Genomic DNA, 27,832 nt, shown 5'->3' on the forward strand with positions numbered 1-27,832 from the left:
TACTATATTCACATGATTCCTTTTTTGGATTACTCACATGATTCTCTCTCTATTGATAGAAGCATTTACTAGGAGAAAAACAAAGAAAGAAGGCATATAATGCCAGGTCTTTTAAGAAAGATGCTCGCTTCTCTCTCATCATAAGTACATTGATCTCACTCGTGTGAGATGAGATGTGGACAATTAATCAGATGGGCCTTATATGCCCCCCATATCCATGGCTCAAAAATCAGATTTTGATAGGACTTTCCCAGACATCCGAGCATGGGGGTCTTTTGATCCCTGAACATGGATTGTTTTGTTTTTCATTATGGATTTCTAGGCTGCTGTCTGGACACTTAGGGACAATCCAGTATGTATCATTTGATCTCACCCTCCATGACAGACTCTGCAGGATGAATGGTCAGTACCTCTTCCACGTGCACCACGTGTATAATTTTGGACCACTGACAGTCTCTGAGTCTTTCTACAAGCTGTACTATTCGGTTTTGTGCATCAAAAAGTAAGGTTATCAATATGAGAAATAGATCCGCGTATGGAAACCTTTCCATTCAGCTAGTTGCATTTGGACTCTTTCGAACCCACATCATCTATCCGGACCGTCCATCAGGTCCAGTCTACATCAACCTGTCTCAGGAATAAAAATAAAAATAAACAATACTAATCTGACGGTCCAAATCCTTAACTCCACACAAAAATGAATGCACAAGATCATTCAAAGAAGATGGGTCTAGTGACCGACGGTTAAGATGATCATTACCATGAATTGAACCTAATGGACAGCCCAGATTGGTGACATGAATGCCAACTAGTTCAAGTGCATGGGAAGAGCCCACTAGATAATTTATCTCTATGAAATTGGCTTCCTAACAGAAGACATATGGGGTATGAGCACAGACACTATGGACCGAGTAAAAATGAAACAACAGCTGCATCATGGTTGGCGTTGTACGGTAAGCTCCATTTGTAACGTACAGCAAGAACCACCTGACCTGCAAGCCACGTCAATCGCTTGTTTGACAGTGCAGTCACTGGTCTCTTACACGTAGAAATAAGGCACGTGTGAAAGATCCAAGCCACTCTGATGCCTTGTTCACACGTGGACAAGTGAATTTGACCCACATCACACGTCACATCTGCCACCTCAGAGAGAATCAGGTCAGCTGGGTGTCTGGAGAAACGCATCTGCATTTGGCATTCGTGCGTTCTTTTACGTTATGTCCCACTACCTAACCAAAGATGGGAGCCCAGTTTTTTTAATTTATTCATTTATTTTTATTTTTATTTTTTATACACAAATGACGTGTGCCCAGTGGCATTATCAAAGAGGAACACGTTTGCAACACAAAGATCAATCACCACCGTTCAATTTCAGGCCAACGTGATCATCATGAGGGCTACATGTTACGTAGAGTTTTAAGCCGTTGGATAGGTCCCCTTAATCCTCTTTCGTTTATTTTGTTCAAGCGTGTCAACCAGATGGTCATATCAGCCCATTTCTAGACGTCATGGATCTGATCTTACACACCAGTGGGTCATTCTCACGTTTGAGGCCAGCCAACTTAAATAAATATCAGTAGCATGAGGTTTGCTAAATCCACATGCGTGTGGTGTCGTACACATGCACACATGCGTTGCAATGTGACACGTGTGATCTGAGATTTTCATCACATGAATTACACTGTTTAGATCTACAAATCAAGCCATTTTACACCTCCTCAGTGGGCCACAGCATATCTAAACAAAACAAATGGAAATGTGAAATCTGTCTGACGTAGAGAGTGAAATTGTCTGCCTTTTCAGTAGAAGATTTAGAACTAATTCATACCTTGCGGAAATGTGAGATCTCAAACGTGTTTTGTGTTTTCTTATGGATCTACAAGCGCATGTAATTAGCAATCCTCTGTGACAGTATTCAAGCACAAATGTGGAGAGGAATCAGGCCGACCACCCTCGACAGAGGTCCTTGTGTTAGAACCCCTCGACAGAGGTCCTTGTGTTAGAACCACCCTTGAATAGTAATTCTTATGTTAGATTCTCAGTATGGACTGAGGGTTTTGTGTTAAGGCACTTGAAGATTGGACGTCTAGAATTAGCAATTCCGCAAATAGAATGCCTTGGAAGTGTTATACTTCCATCTGAAGATCCATTCCTAAAACACCTGTGGCAAGCCAAATAATATGTATGGTTCTATGTATGAAAGTTAACACCATCTCAAAATTACAAATGCTTTGTTGTCCATTTTCCACATATTGACAATAAAAACCATTTGGATGTGAAGCGTACCTGCATCAGTTTGGTGGCAGAGAATATATATATATACAAAAAGAAAGGTCCTCACAACCTAGAGAAGACGGCTGATATGAATGCTCCTCGGTCCTCGCTTCCTTATTTCAGCATCACGGGCCATTCCAAATTATGTAAATATCAACAAGTACTCCATAAGAAGTGAACCAGCTAAAGCGGGCATTTTTATTTACAATCCTACTTGATGATCGGGAGATGACCAGAACCAGTTTGTTTGTAGTTCATGTATTTCATTTGCGAGAATCTGAACCATAAACAGAGCTCCTCTGATACAAGATTGCCTATGAACATTACCATTTGCACCCCAGAAATTCATTCAAGTTCCTGAACAGAGTCAGATCTGTGCCTTCGGCTTCGTGATCAAACAGAGAAGATCTTTATAATCTGATCAATCTTAGCACGGCAGATTGGGCAGCCCAATTTTTTGGCTTTGATGTCATTCAAACAAGACATGCAGCCGATCACGTGACCACAGGGAACACATACCACCTCTTTAGGGGCGTCCAAACATATCACACACAATGAAGAAGCATCTCCGTCTTCTATGATTTCACTTTTCACAGGTTGGACCTCAACGGCTGGCATGGATAAATCTATGGGGCTGCAGTCAATGGAAGGATAATGAATCGGGCCATTGTCTGGGCTGTTATCAGGAATTGGTGGGGCAGAAGGAATTACAGAAACTCCCTGAGGAATGTTTAGGGTGGATGTGCCAACATCCGACCCACTACTCTGGTGGTGCTGAATTGGATCGGCACTTGGCCCAGCTTCTGGTGTACCCCATCCATTATATGTACTACTAGCTGGTGCTTCTATCAATCCACTGCTACTGCTCGCTTTTGAAGGAGGTGAAGGTCCCTGTGGTGCGCCCCAACCATTGTGGCTTGCATTGTCAGCAGAATTCCCCCAACCATTCATGTCGCTTGCTTCAGAGCCCGGGCGGGTGGGAACAATTGGCGGTCTCTCCTCCATAGCCAACTGAATAGAGGCACTGATGGCCATAGCTAACTGCAGATCTTCAGGATTAGTAGTCGGTGCAGGTCCTGGATTTCCAGCAGCGGGAGGAATGACCTGTAAAGAGACATTAGTCAAATATGAGGCATGGTCTCCCTGGGAGAGAGTGTGTGTTCACCTTATGTGATGTATGGATTGTGAAATCATACACTGAACAACAGCGGACGAAATACCCTCAAGTGTGTGCGTGTGTTTTCACCAGATGTGATGTATGGATTGTGAAATCGTACGCTGAACAACAGTGGATGAAATACCCCCCAAAAGGACCTTCATTTAAAAGGTATATTTTCAATATCTCAAGGGTGGTATTGGTAAAAGACATCTAAGGCAATTTCTTAGTCAACAGTCAAGCAAACACATTTTTGGCTGTCAGACTTCATAACTGAAAATGACAGCTTGAAAAGGACGCCAGAAAGCCTAAGCATCCACATACCAATTGTACCCAAGTCATGCTGAGGTAACATGGCTAAACATACATGCCAAATGTCTAAAGTTGAATACTCAAACAAATATGTGAAATGATTTGTGATAAAATGCAAGTAATTCGTGTAAAGATAGACAACTTATCAATTATCATCAGTAATTCCCTTCTAGGTCTTTGTATCACCTGATGCATTCCGCGGCAGGCATTATGAAACCATAGCAGCTGCTGCTTGTCGCCCTCATTTGCAGATAAGAACTTAAACCGCGTTTCTGCATAGGATGCGGACAATTCCAAATTCAGTAAAGTTTGTTAGACACAGAACATATCATAAATCCTAAACTAATGAAAATTTTCATAGAAACATTAAAAAAAGGGACGAGTAGCTGGAATCTGAAAAGGAAAAAAAAAAAAAAAAGATCTCTGTTTCCATAGCAAGTTGCAATGGTAGTTCTAGCCACTTTTTTCCATGTTTACAGTTTAATCATGGTTGTCTGCTACTTGTGGTTATATTAAGATCATGTGGAGTAAGTGCCAGTGACACCACCTTCCAAAAGATGATGGCAGGGGTCCTTCAACAATAACATGCATATATGACAAGCATACCATTGCACATTTACCTGTGCACCTCCAACATTTTCAGGAAGTTAGCATGAGTGAGATGCAGCAGCTGCAAAGAGGACCACCAAAACCCTAATGATTAATGATATCATTTTCATGAGCCTCATCTGTTAAGTTCTCATTGCCATTTAATAAAGAGATTGGCATCTTATGGGCACTGTCACCATCCCGATTCAACATGCATGAAGTGGACATTGGAAGGCAGAAGCAGTAGCTCCAAAGAAGTCTACGCTTGATTCCACCCAGGAATTACTCATAGAAAAGATACTGAAAGAGCTGAACAAAATCTTTAGGAATTTGGAAGAATCTTTCCACAAAGAAGGAATTTGGATGATTTTTTTCCTTCTTTCTAATCTACTTAGAAAAGATCTAATGCCTACTGAGGCTGCTTTTAATTTGTGCAAGATGGGCACTTTAGAAGTTACTTCCCCAATTCCTGGAAAACAAAAAGTTTAGTTTTCCCTTCCGATCTTGGAAACTTACACGGTTCTTTCAGACTTAATTGATAAAAATTTAACATGATTTAAACTAAATCATGCTCCACAGGCCTTCCTAGCACTACATCCTCTAGACCTCGACTCTTTGCAAAATCTCATTTGCAGTTATTGCATAATAGTTTGGTCAGCGTGTGACACATGGGGCATGACCATGTTGGCAAATGTAAGTGGTGTTTGGTAAACATGTATCTTTTGGTCTCCTTACCATTTTGTGCAGCCAACCACATGAGCATGTCCTTTTTTGTTTGTGGTCCAATGGTGGTATATGGCCTGTAACACTGTGATACAGGGCCAATACATTTTCTTCCATTAAAAAAATAAAAATAAAATCCATTCGTTACAGGGCCATAACAGGTGTTATGGTCCATATCATAATAGTCATCAGACTGGCCGTTATGGCCATCATTAACATTATCGAAGACCTTGTAAATGAGTGCTTCTAGTTACTGGGTTTCTACAGCACTACATGCTCTAGAGCTTAACTGTTTGCAAATCCCTCATCGTGCTAGCCTTACAATAGGTGGGCTAAGGTGCAGTATGCACCAGTTGGTTCCCTGCCATTATGTGCAGCAAACTGTTCGAACATAACCCTCCATCTTCAAGTTTTCCTTGGTTCTCAGAGGTCATGCCTGGAGACTGCCCCTCCAGAACCCTACTTCACTTGCTAGCTTGCCTTTGCATGCGCATAATAGTTGGGCTGCGTGCCAGTGGCTCCAATGTGAGTCTCTACCATAGCCAGTTCCAATAGCTCACATAAAAAAGGGAGGGCAGATGTCTTGCATGCAGTCAATCATAAAACTATCGCCAATGTATTATTTAAAAGCTGCCCAAAATTTGTGGGAAAAGGCTAAGATGGTGATGACGACGGCGAATCTACTTAGAAAAGATTCAAAACAGGAATTATAACAGTTGCTCCACATAAGTTTGACAACTGGATGATATCATTGCACTCTACCAGGTTGGGGAATCAGCTGGTTTGCCACTACGAGGCGAAACAGCATATGTAAATCTAAACCAAAAAGCTGGAACAAGGCTACGAGCAATGATGAAAACAAGGAAAATGGATGATGATGATAGTGATGATGAATTTACTTTAAAAGCTCTCTCCTAGATGTAATAACTATCACCATTTTCCATCAGAACAAGATCTCCGGGACTCCAAAAACTGATTTCAACAAATTCACCATGGTGGTGAGAGAGCTGTGAGTGCTAAACTTCAAGTGGATGGAATCTCTCAAGAAACTTGATAGGATTCTTGTTGGTCTGAGTCAACTGGATGCAATTGGTAACACATTCCCACTGGATGCGACTGAAGTACGCATGGAGCTTTGCCAGTTCAAAAATGAACACAACTGTCCACTTTTCAACGAGATAGTAGAGGAAGCAAAATGCTTCATTGGGACAGTAATACAGATCTCGGAAGGATATGGGAGTCAGGAATGGGTAATGAAGATGTGGTATATGACAGAAAACAGGAGCATTGCGGAACAGGTGAATTTCAAGGAAGGTTTTGAGGTTATGGGATGGCCTGTTGGCAATGTACATGGTATGGATAATGGATTTGATTTCTGGAGGGAGTTCTGCAATTCTTTCAAGGGGAAAGATATTGAGAATGGAGAGTTCATGGATGGCTAGTGAGGATATGGCTTTTGGTGGGGGTTGAGAAGGAAGGTGAGACAGGAAGTCTGCAAGGATGTTATCCTTTCCTTTGATCTTGTTCTCTGTGAAACTCCATTGAGAAAACCAATTGTACCATCGTAGCAGCTGAGGCTGAGGGATCATCTTCTGCTTGAACTCAAGCATGCGTAGGAATGTTGATCTGCTAATACGAAGACGGAACTTAAAACACACTTTATTTCTAAGTAGCATAATAGAAAACTACAACTCAAACTCTATATTTACAACACTTATCAGACTTTACTTATAACTACTCTTCTTACAACTTACTTACAACTGAGGAATACATTGTTATTTATAGACGTTGTCGGATGTCAAACAAAATTTCAAAATACTACAATCTGCTGATTATTGATGCACTGTAGGAAGGCGTGGGACACGTGTCCATTGTTCTGTTGCTTTTGCTCGAGACATTGAAGGACTTGTGAGACACATTAGTCCTTGGTAACAATGATGAGGGACACCTGTTGCTAGTCGAACTGCTGTGGCCTGGGAGAGGCTTGCTAAAGGAGGACACGTAAGCTTTTGGATGTAGATGAATGTTGACGGATGCTTCTGGATATGGACGGGTGGCTCTTTTGCTAGAGATGGTTTGTGAGAGCTGAGTGAGAAAATGACATCTGGCGATAGCGACCTTTGTGATGGTGACATGAAAATGACATTTCAATGTTTTGCTTTTGAATTCTCATGAAGCTTCTTTAAGTATCACTATTAGAAGAGCTATCACTTTCACTGGAGGAGGGAGTCATGAGTATTTCCATGTTACGTTCAACATATGTGAGGAAGTGATCGAGGCAGAGATCGCTGTTGGCGGTGGTGATTGAATTTAACCCGATGGAGCTGGGAATATCGGTCATTAGTGGCAAAGATGACATTAATCTCAAACAAGTCTATCTCAACTCTCTCCCTGATCCCCTCGAAAATGAGACCACCAAGTTTCTCGAACAAAGAAACTTGCATTTACAGATAGTTACATTGGGCCAGATACATCAAACGTCGCTCCTTGCAGTTCAAAAACTGTGCAACCAGCATAAGTTCTTGAAACATGCAGAGACGATGATCACCATTGCCAACAGTGACCTCTGCCTCGATCACTTCCTCACATATGTTGAACATAACATGGAAATACTCATGGCTCCCTCCTCCAGTGAAAGTGATAGCTTTTCTGATAGTGACACTTGAAGAAGCTTCACGAGAATTCAAAAGCAAAGCATTGAACTGTCATTTTCATGTCACCATCACAAAGGTCGCTATCGCTAGATGTCATTTTTTCACTCAGTTCTCAAAAACCATCTCTAGCAAGAAAGCCACCCGTCCACATCCAGAAGCATCCGTCCACATTCATCCACATCAAAAAGCTTACGTGTCCTCCTTCAACAAGCCTCTCTCAGGCCACAGTGAAAGTAATAGCTCTTCATTGGGTTCATGTATCTCGAAAATGACAAACTCACCGTCCTATCTTCTAGGAGAAAATCTATTGTTTCCTACCCCGAGGTAGCATTACTTGCCCCTTGGCGGCTTTGAAGAATTGAGAGTGGGGATGCCACGAACTTTCTGGTAGAATGGATGGATTCAGTATTGAGATGGTTGCGCCGATATCTGCGAGAGCAATGACCGGGATTGAAGGCGGAGACAGTTGGCAGATGAGTTCAACTCGAATGAGCGGAGTTGGACTAACTGCCGTGATCGAGGGTAGAGTGACAACTTCAAAAATGTGGTCGACAGTGTCGATGGCATGAACTGCTTGCTGGTCGTCATCTGATTCAGAGGAATAATCAGACTGACTGGAAACATCCTCTTCTTTTGAACAAGTGCGTGGCAAACTTCGCCTTGTCATCAACTATAAGCCATTGAACAAATATCTCTAGGATGACAAGTTTCTTTTGCCATGCCATACCATACCTCCTTATTTCAACACTTGACAGATGCAAATCTGTTTTCCAAGTTTGATCTTAAGGCAGGATTTTGGCAACTGGGTATCAACCCAGCTGATAGACACAAAACAGCATTTACTGTCCCAAATGCACACTATCAATGGTTTGAAAACCGCTCCGTCTCTTTTCCAAAAAGCGATGGTTCGGATCTTTAAACCAATCCTATACCACTGCTTGGTGTACATTGATGATCTCTTGTTGTACTCTCCAGATGAGAAGACTCACAGTGATCTTCTCCAGCAGTTTCATGCAATCTGTGTGGAAAAAGGCATCATGCTCTCAGAAATTCAGAGTCAGTGGGCTCAATGAGACCTTCTGCAAGGAGACCTGTAAGTTCATCCTGTGCAAGTTTCAAGTGATCAGGATTCATTCCAGGGTGACTTGCTTTTGTGGGGGTGACTGCCACCTGTTGTTTGAACGAAAGGTAAAGGAGGAGGTAAGTAATGCTGCCTCAAACAGTAAATGTTGTTTTGTGTCTATCAACTGGGTTGATACCCAGTTGCCAAAATCTTACCTTAAGATTAAACTTGGAAAACAGATTTGCATTTGTCAAATGTTAAAATAAGGAGGTACGGTATGGCAAAGGAAACTTGTCATCCTGGAGATATTTGTTCAACGGCTTATAGTTGATGACAAGGCGAAGTTTGTCACGCACTTGTTCAGAGTGCTTGTTTACGTAGAAAGCTTCGCAGTTCGACTACCAACAGGTATCCCTCATCACTGTTACCAAGGACTAACGTGTCTTACAAGTCCTTCAATGTCCCAAGCAAAAGCAACAAAATAATGGACGCGTGTCCCACGCCTTCCTACAGTGCATCAATAATCAGCACATTGTAGTATTTTGAAATTTTGTTTGACGTCCAACAACGTCTATAAATAGCAATGTATTCCTCAATTGTAAGCAAGTTGTAAGAAGAGTAGCTGTAAGCAAAATCTGATAAGTGTTGTAAATATAGAGTTTGAATTGTAGTTTTCTATTATGCTACTTAGAAATAAAGTGTATTTTAAGTTCCGTCTTCGTATTAGCAAATTATCTCCTTATAATATTTCCCGTTTTCTTTTAATTACAGATATTATTTTTTTTACTCCATTTCCTCGTTTAGTGTATTTAGGCCCACATCAACTTCCATCTTTACAATGTCTCCGCCATCCATTATAGCAGCAGTAGGATTTAGTTTTTGCTTTCTTGTTTTACTTTTAGCATACTTATGTCTTCGTTTTACTAAAAAAGCTTAATTTATTCATTTTGTTTGTCAATACTGTCCTGTGCTACAGTAACTATGCTACAGTATCCGTGCTACAGTAACACAGCTATAGTAACATTCTGATTTAGGTTTTCCGATTAGTGTCTAGGGTTTTCAGAGTTTATTAGGGTTTTGGATATTTTGCCCATGTTTTCACCTGTGCGTTTAACTAGTATCAGAGCCAACACCATCATGTTTTTCTAAACTTCTCCTTGTAGGATGTATGCGATGGGCAGGACTATCTTCAGGTAAGCCTTGTAATATTCAATGTTAACATAGTCTATCTCCTTTTGCTAGTAGATAGCTACAGTCGCCATGATTAATATGCTCTACAGTTGTGCTTCGTGCGATCTTCTGTATCAGAAAACTTGGTTTGACAGTAACTGTTGAAAAAGCTGGATATAGAATTCCTTTCTAGATATCAAGAAACCATTGGTGAGTTTTGACCGTTTAGCCGAAGTAGGCGTTGAGGTCACCCCCCTTGTAGCCAATACGTTCTTGATAAAAGAAAGCGAGTTGTATCAAACTATGCGACACACCAAACATCATCGGGTCTCCTAGGGTTGCCTTATCCTGACCATACATTCTGCATTCACTTCCATTATGTCATCTGCTCATTCATCGTTTTCGTCTTCTTCTTTTACTAGGTCTCTTCCCCTTGCATCATGTAGTGGTAATAAATATGATTTTTTGTATGAGATAGAATATGTAGATAGTAAGGTTCCTACTACTCAAACTCCAGTCTCAAACCCTTATTAGTTCTTCCAGAAAAATCGTGCTTCCGTCTCAGCCAAAATCAAACAGCTTGTCCAAAAACAGCCAAACTCCATTCGGGAGTATGCTTTGTCTTCAAAATTTGACCAGGCTCCCATCAAAGCCAACCAGCTTGAAGAATTTGTGACTCTTCAGTTGCTGAAAGAAAACCTTTCTGATTGGAGAAAGCAAGGATATACTCATTTGCACTTTGGTGTTGTCCGCCTTGCAATCACTTTCCATGGCAGGAAAGGACTCCCATCACCTTGCAAACTCTCCCTGCTGGATATTAGGTTTAAGCAGTACTAGCATGTTGTTATAGGCACAATCCAAACCACACTGGACCAGGGTACAGTGTTTGTCACCTTGTATCCCAATTTCAATATCCCGTTCAGTGATCCGCACCTCTTTACAGCTCTCCAAGCCCAAGTTAAAAGTTGAACATGATAAATGAAGGTGGATCAGAATCATGCTACTAGTGGTCATTTCAGAGAAAATAGGCGATCATTTTCTCATAACCCTCTATCAACACATGGCCATGCATATGAGAGTCCAGTGGTCCTCACCAAAGACAGGCAACAGCCTAAAATTCCACGAATTGGATGATCCTAATCATCTGACCAATGGACTCTTACACTCAAGAGTAGATCATATTTCATTTTTAGGCCACCTGTTGAACAGTTAAGATGACTTGATTGGAATGTTAACATGATGTGGCATATCCATGGTGGGGCCACTGGATGGAAACTCTTAGCCACTGCACAGATAGGCACAGGTATGGCAGAGATAGTGTATGGACATCAAATGCCACTGCACAGATGGGCCCATTTGGTTTTCCAATTTTCTATGAAATGCAAGAGCCATCATTATCATTTCCAGGTGTTTGTTTAAACAGGAATTAAGCTTCATAAATCAAGAGTCAAATACACTTCTAAAGGAAGTAGGTAAAGTAAATTGTAATCATTACAGTTTCACATTATAAAACTACCATTTTTACAGTGATTTCTGGGTGAAACAAACAATGTAGCAAAATCAGCATTGCAGTCAAATGTAAGTGATGCCACCACACAATTACATAAGTAAATAATTATTTACCCATTTTACCCATTTATAGCCATTTCCGGTTGTAATTGGAAAACCAAACAGGCCCTAAAAAACTTCTACCATATTTAAAAGTTATAGACAACAACAGTCTTCAGCAGAATCCCAACCGAATGCGAGTAAATTACCATAACTTCAATCATAGTGCCATAAGTAACATAAAAATCTTAAAGGTGATATGAACTTACTGGAGGCCTTGTCAAAAAGAACCATAACAGGATCTGGCTGGTTGAACTTTACTTCTTCAATATTGGTCTTCCAAAGTTGGATAATAGTACGAGGCTGAGCAACCTGTTTATCAGTCAGAAGATCTTTGTAAGTAAAATACAGAAACCATACCAATGATTTGAACAGCAACATATTTAATTCCAGTAGAAGAAAATTCCCAAAAGAAAAGTTTAAGATTTTGTCCTTGAAGGTACAGACTACAGTCATCAAAATCACTTGATACACTGCAAACCACAGGGGCTTGCTTTTTCTCATTAGAAAATCAGACCAACCCATCTCGACAATCAGTACTCAATTCTAGCCCAAGCAGCACTCAGTCTGTTCTTATTTTGTTCTCAGAATGTGCTCAATTTGTAAAATGAGCTCAGCCAGATTATTTTTGTAAAACCTTAAGATTACATAAAACACAAAAAAAAAAGTCTGACAACCTATAGAACCTAAGACAACATATTGCTATCATCATCATCTAAGGCTTATAAGTTATACCAGCTAATTGGGCTCGGCTACATTAAGAGGATATATTACTATATACTACTATAATGTTTTTATATTGACATGAGTTAAGCATGAAATATAAAGTTTTTGGAAAAGGACGTATGCCTGAAAATATAAAGTTTTTGGAAAAGGACGTATGCCTGATCTACTTTGACGTAATCATCAACATCATAACATCACCCTCATTGTCAGTGTCACAAAAAACTAGGCACTTTCCATGTGGGAAAAGGATAGAAAAATCCCTGTGGCAAGAAAAGATATCCCATCCTTTTTCTATGCTAATGCTTCATACAATACAAATAGTAAATTTCAAACCACTAATAAAAACTACTATCATCTAAATGACAAGAATAAAAGACTCTCTATATTGCTACCACTCAGTAATAGACTATGAAATTGCATCATGCAAAGGCTCAGGTATTCACCAGTCGAGGGAGATCCAAAAAATATTTGTTGAGGTGAGCTTCTAGGGACTTGAGAGGGAAACTTGCAGGTAGGATTTTATGATGGCCGAGATAAGGTACTTCAACTCAAGGTTAAACATCCAGTTTCCCATGGTTCCTCGTGTAGCCAATGGTTAGGCAAACCTTGCTAGACGAGGCTTCTGTAGTTGGTAATTTTTATCCCGGATTCTATTCTCTCGATCTAATTTCCTTCCATTTTAATAAAGTCGCACGATCTATTGAAAAGAAGAAAAAAAAATATGGGCATTTTAATGCCCTTAAACATTCTTTGTTCCATATTCTAAAAATAGTCACAAGATAATCCCATTCAATGTTCATTCTAAGCATGCTTTCCTGGTTTGTTTTTTTTCAATGTTTTGTCTGCAAACCCAGTTCTCTTTCTTCCTCTTCTTCTACCTTTGCTTTGTCTTTCCACTTGCTCCTCCTTCTGATCCTTGATGATTGACTATAGAAAACAACATTGTTTATAGAAATGACCATGTAAACTTATTTTAGTCCCTAAAATATCTTTAAAAGTCAACTGGTATTTAAGTACAACACATCGCAACATTTTTACAACGGGTCATTAAAATCACTATTGCAGGTTTAGGAAGTATTCCAGTAGAACAAAACAATAAGATATCCTTTACTATTGTTGTTGATCTAGAAGAAAGAAAGAATGGGAGGAGGGGAGAGGGAAAACATGAGAGAGTAGAGAGCCTTAGAAGCCCCCCCTTTTGTTTTATTAGTAGGGTTTTCACTTAGGAGTTGAAATTACAAGAATACCCTCATAGAAAGAAACAAAAAGAAACACACTACTAAAGACTCATGTCATAAAGATTGAACCCCAACAGGATCACCATCACACGTGTGGACACATCACATGTGTGACCATTCTAACGCTACCCCTCAAGCTAGAGCATATATATGATAAATGCCCAGCTTGTCAAAAAACCTATATAGATGAGCTTGACTTAAAGCTTTTGTGAACATGTCAATAACATGATCTTTAGATTTGATGAACGGTGTGGATATTTCCTTGTTTGGCACCTTCTCTCTGATGAAAAGTGGCAATCCACTTCAGTATGCTTGGTCTTCTCATGATAAACTGGATTATTGGCGATATGTGATGCAACTTGATTATCACAATATCGATTCATGGGTGTATCAACCACAAAACCTAACTCACACATCAATGTCTTTAGCTACACAAGTTCACGCATGGTATGGGCCATAACTCTATACCATGCTTCTGCACTAGAACGGGCAATGACTTGTCACTTTTTGCTTCTCCAAGTAACACAATTACCTCTTACAAAGGTACAGTAACCTGTGGTGGATCACCTATCTGGAGGAGATCCAGCCCAGCCTGCATCAGAGAATCCTTCCATTCTAAGATGTCCATTTTGCTTGTAAAGAATTCCACAACCTGGGGCGCCCTTCGAATATTTAAGTATGCAGAACACAACTTCCATATGAGATACACGAGGGGCTTGCATAAATTGAGTAACTACACTGATTGGATAAGTAATATCCGGTCATGTAATAGTTAAATAGATCAATTTACCAACCAACTGGCGATATCTGCCTGGATCATCAAATAGGTCTCACTCATATGTACTTAACTTAGAGTTTGCGTCCATGGGAGTTGTAACCGGCTTAGCCCCTAGTAAACTTGTCTCTTCTTAGAAGTCCATAACATATTTCCTTTGCGACAAATTAATTCCCAACTTTGATCGAGTTACGTCAACATCCAGAAAGTATCAAAGATAGCCTAAATCCTTTGTACAGAAGTGTTGCTGCAAGAACTTCTTCAACACATATATGCCTTTACCATCATTTCCAGTAATGATGATGTCATCCACATAAACAACATGAACAAGAGTGCTAGTCTCACTCTGCCTAACAAAGATTGAGTAATCAGGATGATTGTATCTCATCCCAAACTGCATTATCACTTTACTAAATTTGTCAAACCACGCACGTGAAGACTGCTTTAACCTATAAATCGATTTTCTTAGCCGACATACTTTATCATACTCCCCCTGAGCAACAAAGTCAGGCGGTTGCTCTATGTACACTTTTTCAAGTAAACGCATTCTTTACATCCAGTTGATATAGGGGTCAATCTAAATTTTTAACAATAGAGATCACCACACGAATTGAATGAAGCTTGGCCACCAGGAAAAAGTTTCAAAGTAGTCAACTCTAAAAGTTTGAGTGTATCCTTTTGCCACCAAACGGGCCTTTAAATGATCCACAGTGCCATCGGACATGTACTTCACGGTATATACCCATCTGCATCTTACTGCACGTTTTCCTACAGGTAACTTAACCAAAGTCCAAGTTTGATTTTGATGAAGTGAAACAATTTCTTCTTCCATAGCTCTTTTCCACCCATCAGAATGTAGAGCCTCTTGAAACGATCGAGGGACAAACACATATGACAAGGACAAAGCAAACAACCGAAATGAAGGTGATAGACCATTCAAGAAAACAAAATTGGAAAAAGAATGTAGAGTATACGAACATATACCCTTTCAAACAACAATAGGTTGATCAGCTTCATTCAGCAAGTCTGGCAGGGCCTGTTACTAGGCGGATCTTCAGATGGATTGGTAGAACTGGTGGAGGAACATTACTAGGTGCTTCAGTACTTCTCGTGGAACATCTAGAGTAGACCTGCAATGGTAGAGGATTTGGATGTGACTTCGTGGCTTGCTTTATAGGTAAATTTGTGTTTGTCACCACAGGAAGGCTAGTAGAGATATTGGAATATTGCAAAATCTTCCCATCATCTGAGAAATATGTAGTTTCAAAAAATGGGACATCCATGGACACATATCGTCTACGGGTAATAGGATTATAGCATTTCTAGCCATGTTGAGTATTTGAGTACCTCAAAAATACGCACTTTACAACTTTGGGTTTGATCTCATCTAAGACATGATCAAATTGATGTACAAAACATACACATCCAAAAAGTTTAAGAGGAAGTGAAAAGGAAGGACACTGGGGATACAAGATAGACAAAGGAGTTTGACCTCCTAAAACTGATGAGGGCATTCGATTTATAAGATAATATGCAGCTAAAACGACATCACCCTAAAAACTTTTGGAACCTTCACATCTAATAATAATGCCCTAGCTACTTCAAGCAAATGACGGTTTTTATGCTAAGCAACTCCATTTTGCTGCTATGCATGCGCAAGACGTTTGATGAATGATGCCATGAGATAAGAGATTGGAGTTAAAAAGATTTGATCTCTACTCGTTGGCATTCTCTGATCTTAGTGTCAAAGGAAATATCAACCTACACAGCAGATTTATGTCAAAGGAAATATCAATCTACACAGCAGATTTACAGCTTTACAGATTTACAGATTTACAGCAGATTTACAGCTAATATCTACAGCAGATTTACAGCTAATAGCAGATTTACAGCTAATATCTACAGCTTTGACTGATATGACAGTTATACAGATTTATTCCTTCCTTAATTAGGATATATTAGCTGTACAGTATATTTAGATAGATGTATATATGGTAGGGGCTGAAGATCAGCTTGTATTTCTTCCCTAAATAGCTTGTAATCTACCTATATAATGGGCAATTGTCAATGAAGAAAGGCAGACTTTTTCAAAAGGACTCTAAACTGTCATGGTATCGGAGCTATAGCTCTAAATTTCCATTTGTCTCGTGCTCTCAAGTTTCTTAGTCTCGGTTATTCTTGTTCTAGTTCTGTTGACCTCATGTCTTCCGATAAGTCTGATGTTTCTTTGATTCGTTTCAATGGCAAGAACTACTCTGCTTGGGCGTTTCATTTCAGGATTTTCGTCAAAGGTAAGGAGTTGTGGGGACATGTTGATGGCAGTAACCTAGCTCCTGACAAAGACAAAGACAAAGACCGACACGCCAAGTGGGAAGTCAAGGACGCACAAGTTATGGCATGGATTTTGGGATCCGTTGAACCCAACATCATCTTGAACCTTCGATCTTCTCAGACTGCAGCTCAGATGTGGACATACCTGAAGAAGGTCTACAGTCAACAAAACACTGCTCGTCGTTTCCAGCTTGAACATGAATTGGCCACTCTCCAACAGGATAGTCTTTCTATCTCCGATTTTTACTCTAGATTCACTAATCTTTGGGCTAAATACACTGATATAGTTTATGTTGACTTACCATCCGAAGGTCTTAGTTCTGTTCAATCTGTCCATGAAACTACTCAGAGGGATCAATTTCTAATGAAACTAAGGTCTGAATTTGAAGGCACCAGATCCAATCTTATGAACCGAGAATCTGTCCCCTCCTTGGATACATGCCTAAATGATCTTCTTCGCGAGGAACAGCACCTTCTCACTCAAACCACCATGGAACAACGACGATCTACATCTGTTCCTGTAGCCTATGCAGCACAAGGCAGGCCATGAAGCAGGGATATGAGCACTGTTCAGTGCTTCTGTTGCAAGGGATTTGGTCATTATGTTGCAAACTGTCCCCGAAAATTCTGCAACTATTGCAAAAAGGATGGCCATATCATCAAGGAATGCCCAACTCGACCCCCCAAGAAATCGGAGACAGCATATACTGTCTCAGTTGGCTCTTCTAGTGCGGGTAGTTTGGTGAATACAACACAAAGTGCTCCTGCTCCTGCTCCCATTTCAGTCCAACCCGTGACCCCTGACATGATTCAACAAATGATCATTTCTGCATTTTCAGCTTTAGGACTCTCAGGTAAACCCTTCACTACATCATCTCCTTGGTACTTTGATTCCGGGGCTTCCCATCATATGACAAACAATGCTGCTTCTCTTACCAATGTAAACAAATATTTTGGAAATCTCAAAATTCATACTGCTGATGGCAATCATTTACCTATCACGGCCACTGGTGATGTTTCCTCCTCTCTCACTGATGTCTTCGTATCTCCCGGTCTTACCACCAATCTTGTGTCTGTTGGTCAGTTAGTTGATAATGATTGTAAAGTAGAGTTTTCTAAATCTGGTTGTGTTGTGCAGGATCAACAGTCAGGGCGGATGATCGCGAGGGGGCCTAAAGTGGGACGTCTTTTTCCTCTTCAATTTCCTTTGTCTTCTTTTTCTTTGCCTTTTGTCGCTTGTAATTATGCTCATGTTGATTACCGAGCGTGGCATAAACGTCTCGAACATCCAAACTCTAATGTACTTCATGCTTTATTGAAATCTGGTTTTCTTGGGAATAATGAAACACCATCTCTTAGTGTTGTTCAGTTTGATTGCAATTCTTGCAGACTTGGCAAAAGTAAAACTCTACCCTTTCCTTTTCACACACCGCATGTTGTCAAACCTTTCGATCTGATACATAGTGATGTGTGGGGTATGGCACCAGTCACTTTGCATGCTAATTACAAATACTTTGTCACTTTTATTGACGACTATAGTCGTTTCACATGGATTTATTTCCTTCATTCCAAAGACGAAGTATTTTCTGTTTTTAAGATTTTTCATGCATATATTCAGACACAATTTTCGGCCCATGTCAAAATCCTTCGTTCTGACAATGGGGGTGAGTATATGTCTCATTTGTTTCAGGACTTCCTACAGAATCATGGCATCATCTCTCAACGGTCTTGCCCTTCGACACCTCAACAAAATGGAGTGGCTGAAAGGAAGAACCGTCACCTTCTTGATGTGGTTCGCACTCTTCTGTTAGAATCTTCCACGCCCTCTCGATTTTGGTGTGAAGCTCTTTCCACTGCTGTCCATCTCATTAACAGATTGCCTTCTCCCACATTGAACCATGACTCACCTTTCACCAGTTATTTGGTCACCCTCCAACTTATTCTAACCTTCGTACCTTTGGTTGTGTCTGTTATGTTCATCTTCCTGCACATGAACGCACAAAACTTACGGCTCAATCAATTAAATGTGCTTTTCTAGGATATTCAGTACAGCAAAAAGGTTTTCTTTGCTATGATCCAAATCTGTGTCGCATTCGAGTTTCTAGAAATGTGATTTTTTTCGAAAATCAATATTTCTTTTCTACCCATCAGGATCATGTTTCTCCTTCATTTTCTGTTTTGCCTATGTTTCCTAACTCTCTTGCAGATCCAGTCCCTTCTAAACCTCTCCTAGTGTATCGACGACGCTCCACCGCCACTTCCCACCAACCTTCAGCACCTCCTGAGCCCCCTCAAGCTTCTTCCCCGACTGCTGCTCCTGTTTCAACACCTGCACCTCCCTCTCTCCGACTCAGTACTCGGGTTCGTAGACCCCCAGATAGGTTTGGTTTCTCTTCTCCTTCATCCTTCATAGCCACTTTGTCGTCTATTTCTCTTCCTTCATCTTATAAACAGGCAATGGAGCATGAGTGTTGGCGAAAAGCAATTGAAACCGAACTTCTCGCACTTGAAGAAAACCAAACATGGGATGTTGTTCCATGTCCCTCCTCCGTGAAACCCCTTGGCAGTAAGTTCGTGTTTTCTATCAAGCTTAATTCCGATGGGTCCATAGATCGTTACAAAGCTCGGTTAGTGGCACTTGGCAACAAACAAGAATATGGTCTCGACTATGATGAGACCTTTGCACCGGTCGCCAAAATGACCACTGTCCGAACTATACTCGCTCTTGCTGCATCCCAATCCTGGCCCTTACATCAAATGGATGTTAAGAACGCATTTCTCCACGGTGATCTCAAGGAAGACGTTTACTTGAAACTTCCCTCTGGTATGCCCACTTCCTCACCTACTGATGTTTGCAAACTGAAACGTTCTTTGTATGGTTTGAAGCAGGCACCAAGAGTATGGTTTGAGAAGTTTCGATCCACTTTGCTTAGTTTTTCTTTCACTCAAAGTCAGTATGACTCCTCTCTTTTTCTACAAAGGACATCCACAGTATCGTCGTCCTCCTTGTTTATGTGGACGATATCGTCATCACTGGCTCTGACTTGGAGGCAATCTCTGCGGTTCAGACTTTGTTGAATTCTACATTTCACATGAAAGATCTTGGCCAGCTCACCTATTTCTTGGGTTTAGAGGTGCATCATCAACCGCACGGTCTCCTCTTGCATCAGCACAAGTATAGTCAAGATCTGGTTCAGCTAGCCGGTCTCACCAACGCTACTTCGGTTGACACCCCCATGGAACTTAATGTGAAATATCAACGTGACGAAGGGGAGCTTCTTGAGGATCCTACTACCTATCGGAAGTTGGTTGGTAGTCTTATCTATCTAACCATTACCCGACCAGACATCTCTTATGCTGTTCATACCGTCAGCAAATTCATGCAAGCACCGAGGCATCTCCATCTATCTGCAGTCCGCCGCATAATTCGCTACATTCTTGGGACACCTACTCGTGGCTTATTCTTCCCTTCCGGTTCTTCACTTCAGCTACAAGCCTATAGTGACGCTGACTGGGCTGGCTGCCCAGACACCAGGAAATCTACTACCGGCTGGTGTGTGTTTCTTGGTGATGCCCTTATCTCTTGGAAATGCAAGAAGCAGGACCACGTCTCCAAATCATCTACTGAGGCCGAGTACCGAGCCATGTCTGCAGCATGCTCCGAGATCATTTGGCTGCGTGGTCTCCTCACAGAGCTCAGTTTCATTCCCGTACATCCTACTCCACTCCATGCTGACAACACTAGTGCCATCCAAATTGCCGCAAACCCAGTCTATCACGAACGCACCAAGCACATCGAGGTTGACTGTCACTCAATCAGGGAAGCCTATGATCATCAAGTCATCACTCTTCCACATATCTCCACAACTTTGCAGATCGCCAATATCTTCACAAAATCCATGCCACGTCAGCGCCATCATTTTCTCGTTAGCAAATTGATGCTTGTCGATTTACCAGCATCAATTTGAGGGGGGATGTCAAAGGAAATATCAATCTACACAGCAGATTTACAGCTTTACAGATTTACAGATTTACAGATTTACAGATTTACAGCTTTGCAGATTTACAGATTTACAGCAGATTTACAGCTAATATCTACAGCAGATTTACAGCTAATAGCAGATTTACAGCTGATATGACAGTTATACAGATTTATTCCTTCCTTAATTAGGATATATTAGCTGTACAGTATATTTAGATAGATGTATATATGGTAGGGGCTGAAGATCAGCTTGTATTTCTTCCCTAAATAGCTTGTAATCTACCTATATAATGGGCAATTGTCAATGAAGAAAGGCAGACTTTTTCAAAAGGACTCTAAACTGTCACTTAGAACATATTTTAGCATCAAATCGAGTTTGGATTTGAGCATGAAATTCTTTAAAACACATAAACACCTTAGAATTATCTTTCATCAAATATAACCATGTCATTCTAGAGCAATCATCCACAAAAATAATAAAATAAAGTCAAATAAACTAGAAATATGAATGGGTCCCTAAACATCTGAATGTATCAAATAAAATGGTTTATCACTAACTTTATCTTCACAGAAAAGAAAAGACATTGTGATGCTTGTGTAACTCACAAGCTTCATATCCTAACTTAGACATATAGGACAAAGATGAGACAAGGCTCTTCAAATTAGGTAAAGATGGGAGCCCAAGCCTGGAATGCAATTGATGTGAAGAGATATTAGCTTGCAATGTAGCTCCAGCTTCAGTCATTTCACTCTTGAGATAGTGGAGTCCATTAGATTCATGCCCTCTGCCAATCATCCTCACCGCCTTTAGATCCTCAAACTCACAATAAGAGGGGAAAATTTTTGACAGAGCAATTCATAGATTTGGTTAGTTTGCTTACAGATAATAAGATCAATGGGAACTTTGGAATATACAAAACTAATGACAAGGAAAGATCAAATGTAGGACAAGAAGATATAGTGCCTTCACCAAATACACTAGTTGAAGTGCCGTCGGTCAAGGTGACAAATGAAATGGATGAAGACTGGACTAACTTGGATAGCAAACTACGCTTACTGATCATATGATCGGAAGCACCATAATCAATAATCCACATGGATAACACTAAAAAAATGTAAGACAAGATGTACATGACCATGCAATGGTAGCAGTGGAGGAAGATGCATGAGTGGAATGATTTTCTAGAAGCATGGCGTAATCTTCTATGGACATAATGATTGTATCACCTGAAGTAATCGGCTCAGCATGAGTGGCAAGATTGGATACATAACCTTCAGAACTAACTTCAAAATAATTGACTTGATTAGCCCAGGCAGGCTTCCCATTTAGATCTCGGCATGAATCAATACTATGATTGTTGAGGCCACAATGAGTGCAATGACGATTACTGTGACCACGACCACCTCCAAATCTACCGCCTTGACCACGGCCACCTCGACTTCCCCCATCACCTCCACCCGCTGCACCCATCACCTCCACCCGCTGCAGAGATAAAAGTTGAACTACCTGATGAAGTGAAACTCTGAGTAGACATGTCAGTCGTCCTCTGAATTCTGGCAAACGCTTTTGTCACTGAGAGAATTTCACTACCTCGAAGAATTTGGGACCTCACAGGCTCGAACTCAGGTGGAAGGCCATAGAGAAATTTAGCAACACGAAATTCCTCCATTTGCCTAAGCATAACCTCGAAATTTGTTGACAATGGTTGATCTACATTCAACTCTTACCACATGCCGCGTAAGGCAGAATAATATTCTCCCACACTTTTATCTCCCTACTAGAATGCAAATATATTTTGTAGGAGTTCATAAATACGGATTAAGTTTTTTTTTTTTCACCAAAATACATCTCCTTCAAAGCGACCAAGACATCTTTGGCAGTCTTAAGGAAGATTACATTGGCCATAATATGTGGTTCCATACTATTACACAACAATGCCCTAATTTGGGTAACCTCTGCCACCCAATCATCATAGTCTGTCATAATGATATTAGGTTTGGAGGATGTCAAATATTTAACTTTTCTCTTTCTAGTCAGAAAAACTTCTACTGATGTGGCCCACTATAGATGGTTCGTGCCATTCAATTTCATTGATGTTATTTGGAGAGGCACCAAATCTGATGAGGATAAAATACTGCCCTTGGGATCATTTTTGAATAATAACAATAATTTTTCTTGAACACAAATCCTTCAACTTATCTCGATCAACACAATAAAGGAGAGGCTTCAAACTTCTGAATTTTCAGCCTTCAAATATGATTTCATGCTTCAAAAAATTAAACATAGATTGCATATTAGATGAACGATGGCCCACGTGGTTCCATCATGCGAATATAATGCAAAAGCGGGCCTTACACACCTTCATTAAACACGATTTCACCACCTATCACGTGGCGGTACAACAACCAGAACAGATTAGGTTAGATCAACCCCAAACAAGTTAGGGTTTCCTAATAGAGAAAATGAAAAGAAAATAAATAACAAAGTAAGACAGAAGAGAGATCAAGAAGCAAAACTGGATCAATGTGGCTCTGATACCATGTTGTTGATCTAGAAGAAAGAATGAATGAAAGAAGGAGAGGAGAGGAAATACGTGAGAGAGTAGAGAGCCTTAGAACAACCCCGAACAGGTTAGGGTTTCCTAATAGAGAAAACGAAAAGAAAATAAATAAAAAAGTAAGACAGAAGAGAGATCAAGGAGCAAAAATGGATCAACGTGGCTCTGATACCATGTTGTTGATCTAGAATAAAGAATGAATGAAAGAAAGAGAGGAGAGGAAAAATGTGAGAGAGTAGACAGCCTTAGAAGCTCCCCAACTTTTGTTTTATTACTAGGGCTTTCACTTAGGAGTTGAAATTACAAGAATACCCTTATAGAAATGAACAAAAAGAAACACACTACTAGAGACTCAAAGACTCATGTACATTCAACCCAGATACATAAAGACTGAACCCCAACAAGATGACCACACGCGTGACCATGTCACACGTGTGGACATGTCACGCATATGACCATTCTAACAACTACAATTAAATAAATAAAAGACTCTTTATCTAGCATTTCCTCCACTCATAAAATGCAAAAACATTTATAACATTACACCAAAATTGACTTCATTATAAGACCTTTTCTTTAGAACCATAGCCAACAAGGAATTAAAATCAACATACTATCAGTGGAGAATATATAGAGCCAGACATAAATGATACAAATACCCCGTATGACTAACCAAATTGGATTCATCCATGAATTAAATACAGTGATTTCGAGATGTGAACCGACCATTGAGTGGCTAGTGTCACACACTAAGAAAATCAATGACAACCAGCATACTCCATAAATTGGATCGGAAGACACATTCTGGATTAGGACTTATGAACTCCCAAAGGACATTGACCCAAACCGATGCAAACTCCAGCTAGAGCAACAATAACATAGGAAACTATTAAAAAGGCCCAAGTCTAAGGCGTGTTTGACTCAAATAACAATAATATCTTTTTTCTATTTTTCCTACATCAGCAAGTGATACTTGTGTGGGGATATGAAAGAGTTCTTTCTTTCCAATACAGCACAAAAGAGCCTCATTTTGTAATTTGGAGATTCCACTACAAGATGAAATTCCAAAATCACAAAGTGTTTGTCTCTACTCCTGAAATGGCATGAGCCAAATACAGCTGAAAAAGGAATTAAGGAAATCACAGATTTCACAAGCTTCTACAGATCCATAGCTGTGATGTGTATACACAACATACACTACGAAACTGTAGGTAGAATAACAAATAGACTGCAATCGCAGGCATAAGGAAATGGAAGAAAAATAGAGTATCTTACAAAAGTCATAATGATAAAGAATCATATCATAAATCAACATTTCCTTTTGTATAAAGAACCTGTGCTCCACGCTACCTGTAGTCCAGGATATATAGCAAGCTCAAACTTTTTAGGGTTCTGAGGATTACGAGAATCACGGGGTATCACCACCACCCAACTGCAAATAAGGCAACAATACTTAACATAAACATCTTGCAATTCACAATAAAGAATTACACACAATAGGTTCAACAGAAAAATTATGATATCCACTAACAAAAAAAGTGTCAAAGAAAATAATCCGGTTCAACAATGCGCCCACATTTTTCGAGATACCCATTGGGGAGCAAGTGCTTCTAGAAAGCCCGGCCCATAAAGCTCCCTCAGCCAACCATAGAAAAGGCCAATATGACCCTGTTTACAAGTCAGTCAAAAAATACCTTTAGCTAAAGAGAACAGACACAAAATGCATGCGCACACATATGCAAAGAGGAACATGTATAGCATACCTCGATAATACGTACAACATTGGAATGTCCCTTTGCTCTAGCCATGTCAAGAGGAGTCTGACAATCATCATTCATTACTAATGCATTTGCTGGAATGTTAACATCCAATCACCAATTAATAAAACGATAACCACATTACAAAATGGACAGAATGGTCTTGCTTTTTGTAAAGAAACAAACTAAAATTTATCTTTGAAAAACAAGATTACCTCCATGAGAAAGAAGTAGCCTAACGGTATGGTCTAGGCCTCGTTTTGCAGCATGATGCAACGGAGTTCCAGCATGAGACCCTACAGTGCATAAATAAGAATGAGAGGAGATATGGATTATCAAGTAAATGAAAGTACCTTATGTCATGTTTCAGCATACTTGGCACATTTATAGTAAAATTGTGTGAAGACATAATAAGTGTGAGAAATGAGATCCATATGCTGCCACATGGGCCAATGCCAGTGCAAGAGGGTGCACTTCTTTAGGTTAATAGAATTTTTCAAGGGAGTAATCTACATTATTGTTTGATAGCTTTTGATATGACTTAATAAATATGTTTTTGCAGCACTTAAGACTTCCATACAGATAGAAAATTGATAAAAGAAGACAATAGTGGAACTGTGGAAGATATAAGCTAACATCCAGAATCAGCTTTTGCAGTTCAAGTTTAGCACAAGCCTCAGTATAGATTTTCCAGAAGTTACTAAACCCCTCCTTGGCTTTACACGATACACGTGGTTGTGGGTGATTGCATGTATCCATAGGGATTAGTCTCACTTCAAAAGAGGTGGGGACACCTTGTGTCTTCAAAAAAATTTTTTTTAAAAAAATAGTTCTTCCTGGGAGAAGGCAACGATAAAGACTCGATAGTTGCTCCTTAAAAAATAAAAAAGGAAAATTGAAAAAGAAACCCTGGTTTCTAACACCACAGTATCTATTGGTACTGTAGCAGCTCATTCTAACGCTTTATGTGGGCTTTCCTGATCACTTAATACAAATGGCAAGTAAACCAAGAGAGTACTTACAGAATTTTAATAAAAGTTTCTGTTATGATAAAATAAAACAGTTTGATATCCGAAGCGGCTCATGGTCCTTCCACGTCTCACCTATTTCATCATTGGTTATATGGTGCCCTTCCTTGCGTGGCGGTGTTCATTTGACTTGCAGCCAGGAAGAGAATCCTAACCGTCGACAATCTTCAAAGAAAGGCATTAGTTCTCCCCAATATTTGTTTGATGTGCATGGAAAACGAGGAGACGATTGACCACCTCTTCATTCATTGTCTGTTTGTGATCAGAGTGTGAGATCATTTCCTAACCTCATTTCTCACTCCCTAGGTGATCCCGGAGTCAGTTGAAGATTTGCTTTAGGCATGGCATGGAAGAGGAGTCGGTAGAGTTGGTAGAGCCATGTGGAGACTGACCATCATGGCTGTGTTTTGGGTGATATGGGGTTCTAAAAATGGGCGTTGTTTTCATAATAAGAGAAAGGGTCTAATAGAGATCATTAGCAAAGTCAAAGGCCTTGTCTCAAATCGGATGATGTATGTAAAGGCAGCTCCGGCTGGTCCTATTTTTGAGTGGTCTTGCTTCGTGCTTTCAGGTTGTGTTATTTCCTCATGTTTTGGCAAATGTTTAATAATTTGCTGTTATTTCTCGACAAAAAAAAAAAAAAAAGTTACGATAAAAGAAAACGCAATCATGTCCTCCACCAAAAAAGAAGATTGATTGATGAATCAGCAATTAGCCAATCAGATACAAGAAATCCTAACAAAAGCTAGAACAATTACAGAAACAAGTAACAGACCTTTCAAAAAAAAAAGGTGAAAGACGTTCATAAAGTAGACATTCAGCTCGACTGTATTTTATTTATTTATTTATTTTTACCTGGACGGTAAGCATTCACATTCGCACCCAGTTCAATAAGAGTTTTGACAACAGGCAAGAAGTCAGCCCTCATGCATGCTAAAATCAGGGGAGTCTTCCCTTCTCTATCCATCCACTGCACAAAACTTAAAGAGTGTCACATATCCTCCTACACATGCATGATACATACATGCCGATATATTCACATAACTTCCTACACATACATGATCCATACATGCCTATATATGTGCATAACTTCCTCCACAGGTATAAAACAAACCTCGACTATATGCAATCTAGATACTGTACAGAAATTCCAATCACTAATCAATCAGAAATAAAAATAAATAAATAAATTTTAATCGATCTAGAACAGAATACCACGGCTGAATTAAAAACATGTGAAATTCAGCTACCTCGAGGCTGGCACCGTCACGTCGAAGAGACTTAATCCCTTCGACATTTCCATAATTGACCTGCTGATAAAGCATCTCATCTTTCGAAAGCTGTTGCCCCATTTTGCCAGTGAACAGAGAACAAACCCTGCAACCTCAAAAAGATTGAAACACGAAAAGCAAAAATCGATTTTTTTTTTCCAGAATTTTCGAAACAAAGGCAGAAAGCTAGCTTGGAAAGGGGCGATTGATGCAAAATGCCTAAAAATTCATATCAAGGGTTTTTCAATTCGAAAAGGCCCCCAAACAGAATCCCAACCCTAGAATTGAAATTTTCCAAGGATTTCCGAATTTGATACGAAATAAAATTAACAAAAAGCAAAATTAGGAAAAAATGATTGTCTTCAACCCTTCAAAATCGATTTTAAAAAAAAAAAAAAAACTTTTTCGAATTAAAGAAAGATGAAATGCAAAAAAATAAAATCTGAAATTAAGGCAAAAAAGAGGAGGAAAATCGATTTCGTAAAGAACCTCTCACTGAATTCAGGAAAAAAAATGGGAGAGATTCCTTCGCAGAAAAGCAATCTCTTCGTTTCCGAAAAAGCTTCGGTGAATTTTCAATTCCTCTCGCAATTTATACGGAGACGAAAATGAGAAGGA

The 27,832-nt window shown here is 39.9% G+C and overlaps 1 protein-coding gene across 2 annotated transcripts; it reads right to left on the reverse strand.

Annotated features, from left to right (window-relative positions):
• Positions 1-2,153: 2,153 nt before the first annotated feature.
• Positions 2,154-27,786, reverse strand: LOC131245878 (putative E3 ubiquitin-protein ligase XBAT34). Of its 2 annotated transcripts, XM_058245627.1 has the most exons (9): positions 27,194-27,785; positions 26,799-26,913; positions 25,131-25,211; positions 24,922-25,010; positions 24,735-24,826; positions 24,509-24,590; positions 11,758-11,860; positions 3,929-4,014; positions 2,154-3,378 (listed from the first exon to the last, which is right to left on the reverse strand). In XM_058245627.1, the coding sequence occupies exons 1-9, from the start codon at positions 27,293-27,295 to the stop codon at positions 2,668-2,670; spliced, it is 1,461 nt and encodes a 486-aa protein (XP_058101610.1). In that variant the 5' UTR covers positions 27,296-27,785; the 3' UTR covers positions 2,154-2,667. The 2 variants fall into 2 exon arrangements, with proteins under 2 accessions (XP_058101610.1, XP_058101611.1); XM_058245628.1 differs by lacking the exons at positions 24,509-24,590; positions 24,735-24,826 and having other exon boundaries at positions 27,194-27,786.
• Between the last annotated feature and the right edge of the window lie 46 nt (positions 27,787-27,832).

The sequence above is a fragment of the Magnolia sinica genome, chromosome 5 (genome assembly GCF_029962835.1).
Source record: "Magnolia sinica isolate HGM2019 chromosome 5, MsV1, whole genome shotgun sequence".
NCBI classification, from domain to species: Eukaryota; Viridiplantae; Streptophyta; class Magnoliopsida; order Magnoliales; family Magnoliaceae; genus Magnolia; species Magnolia sinica.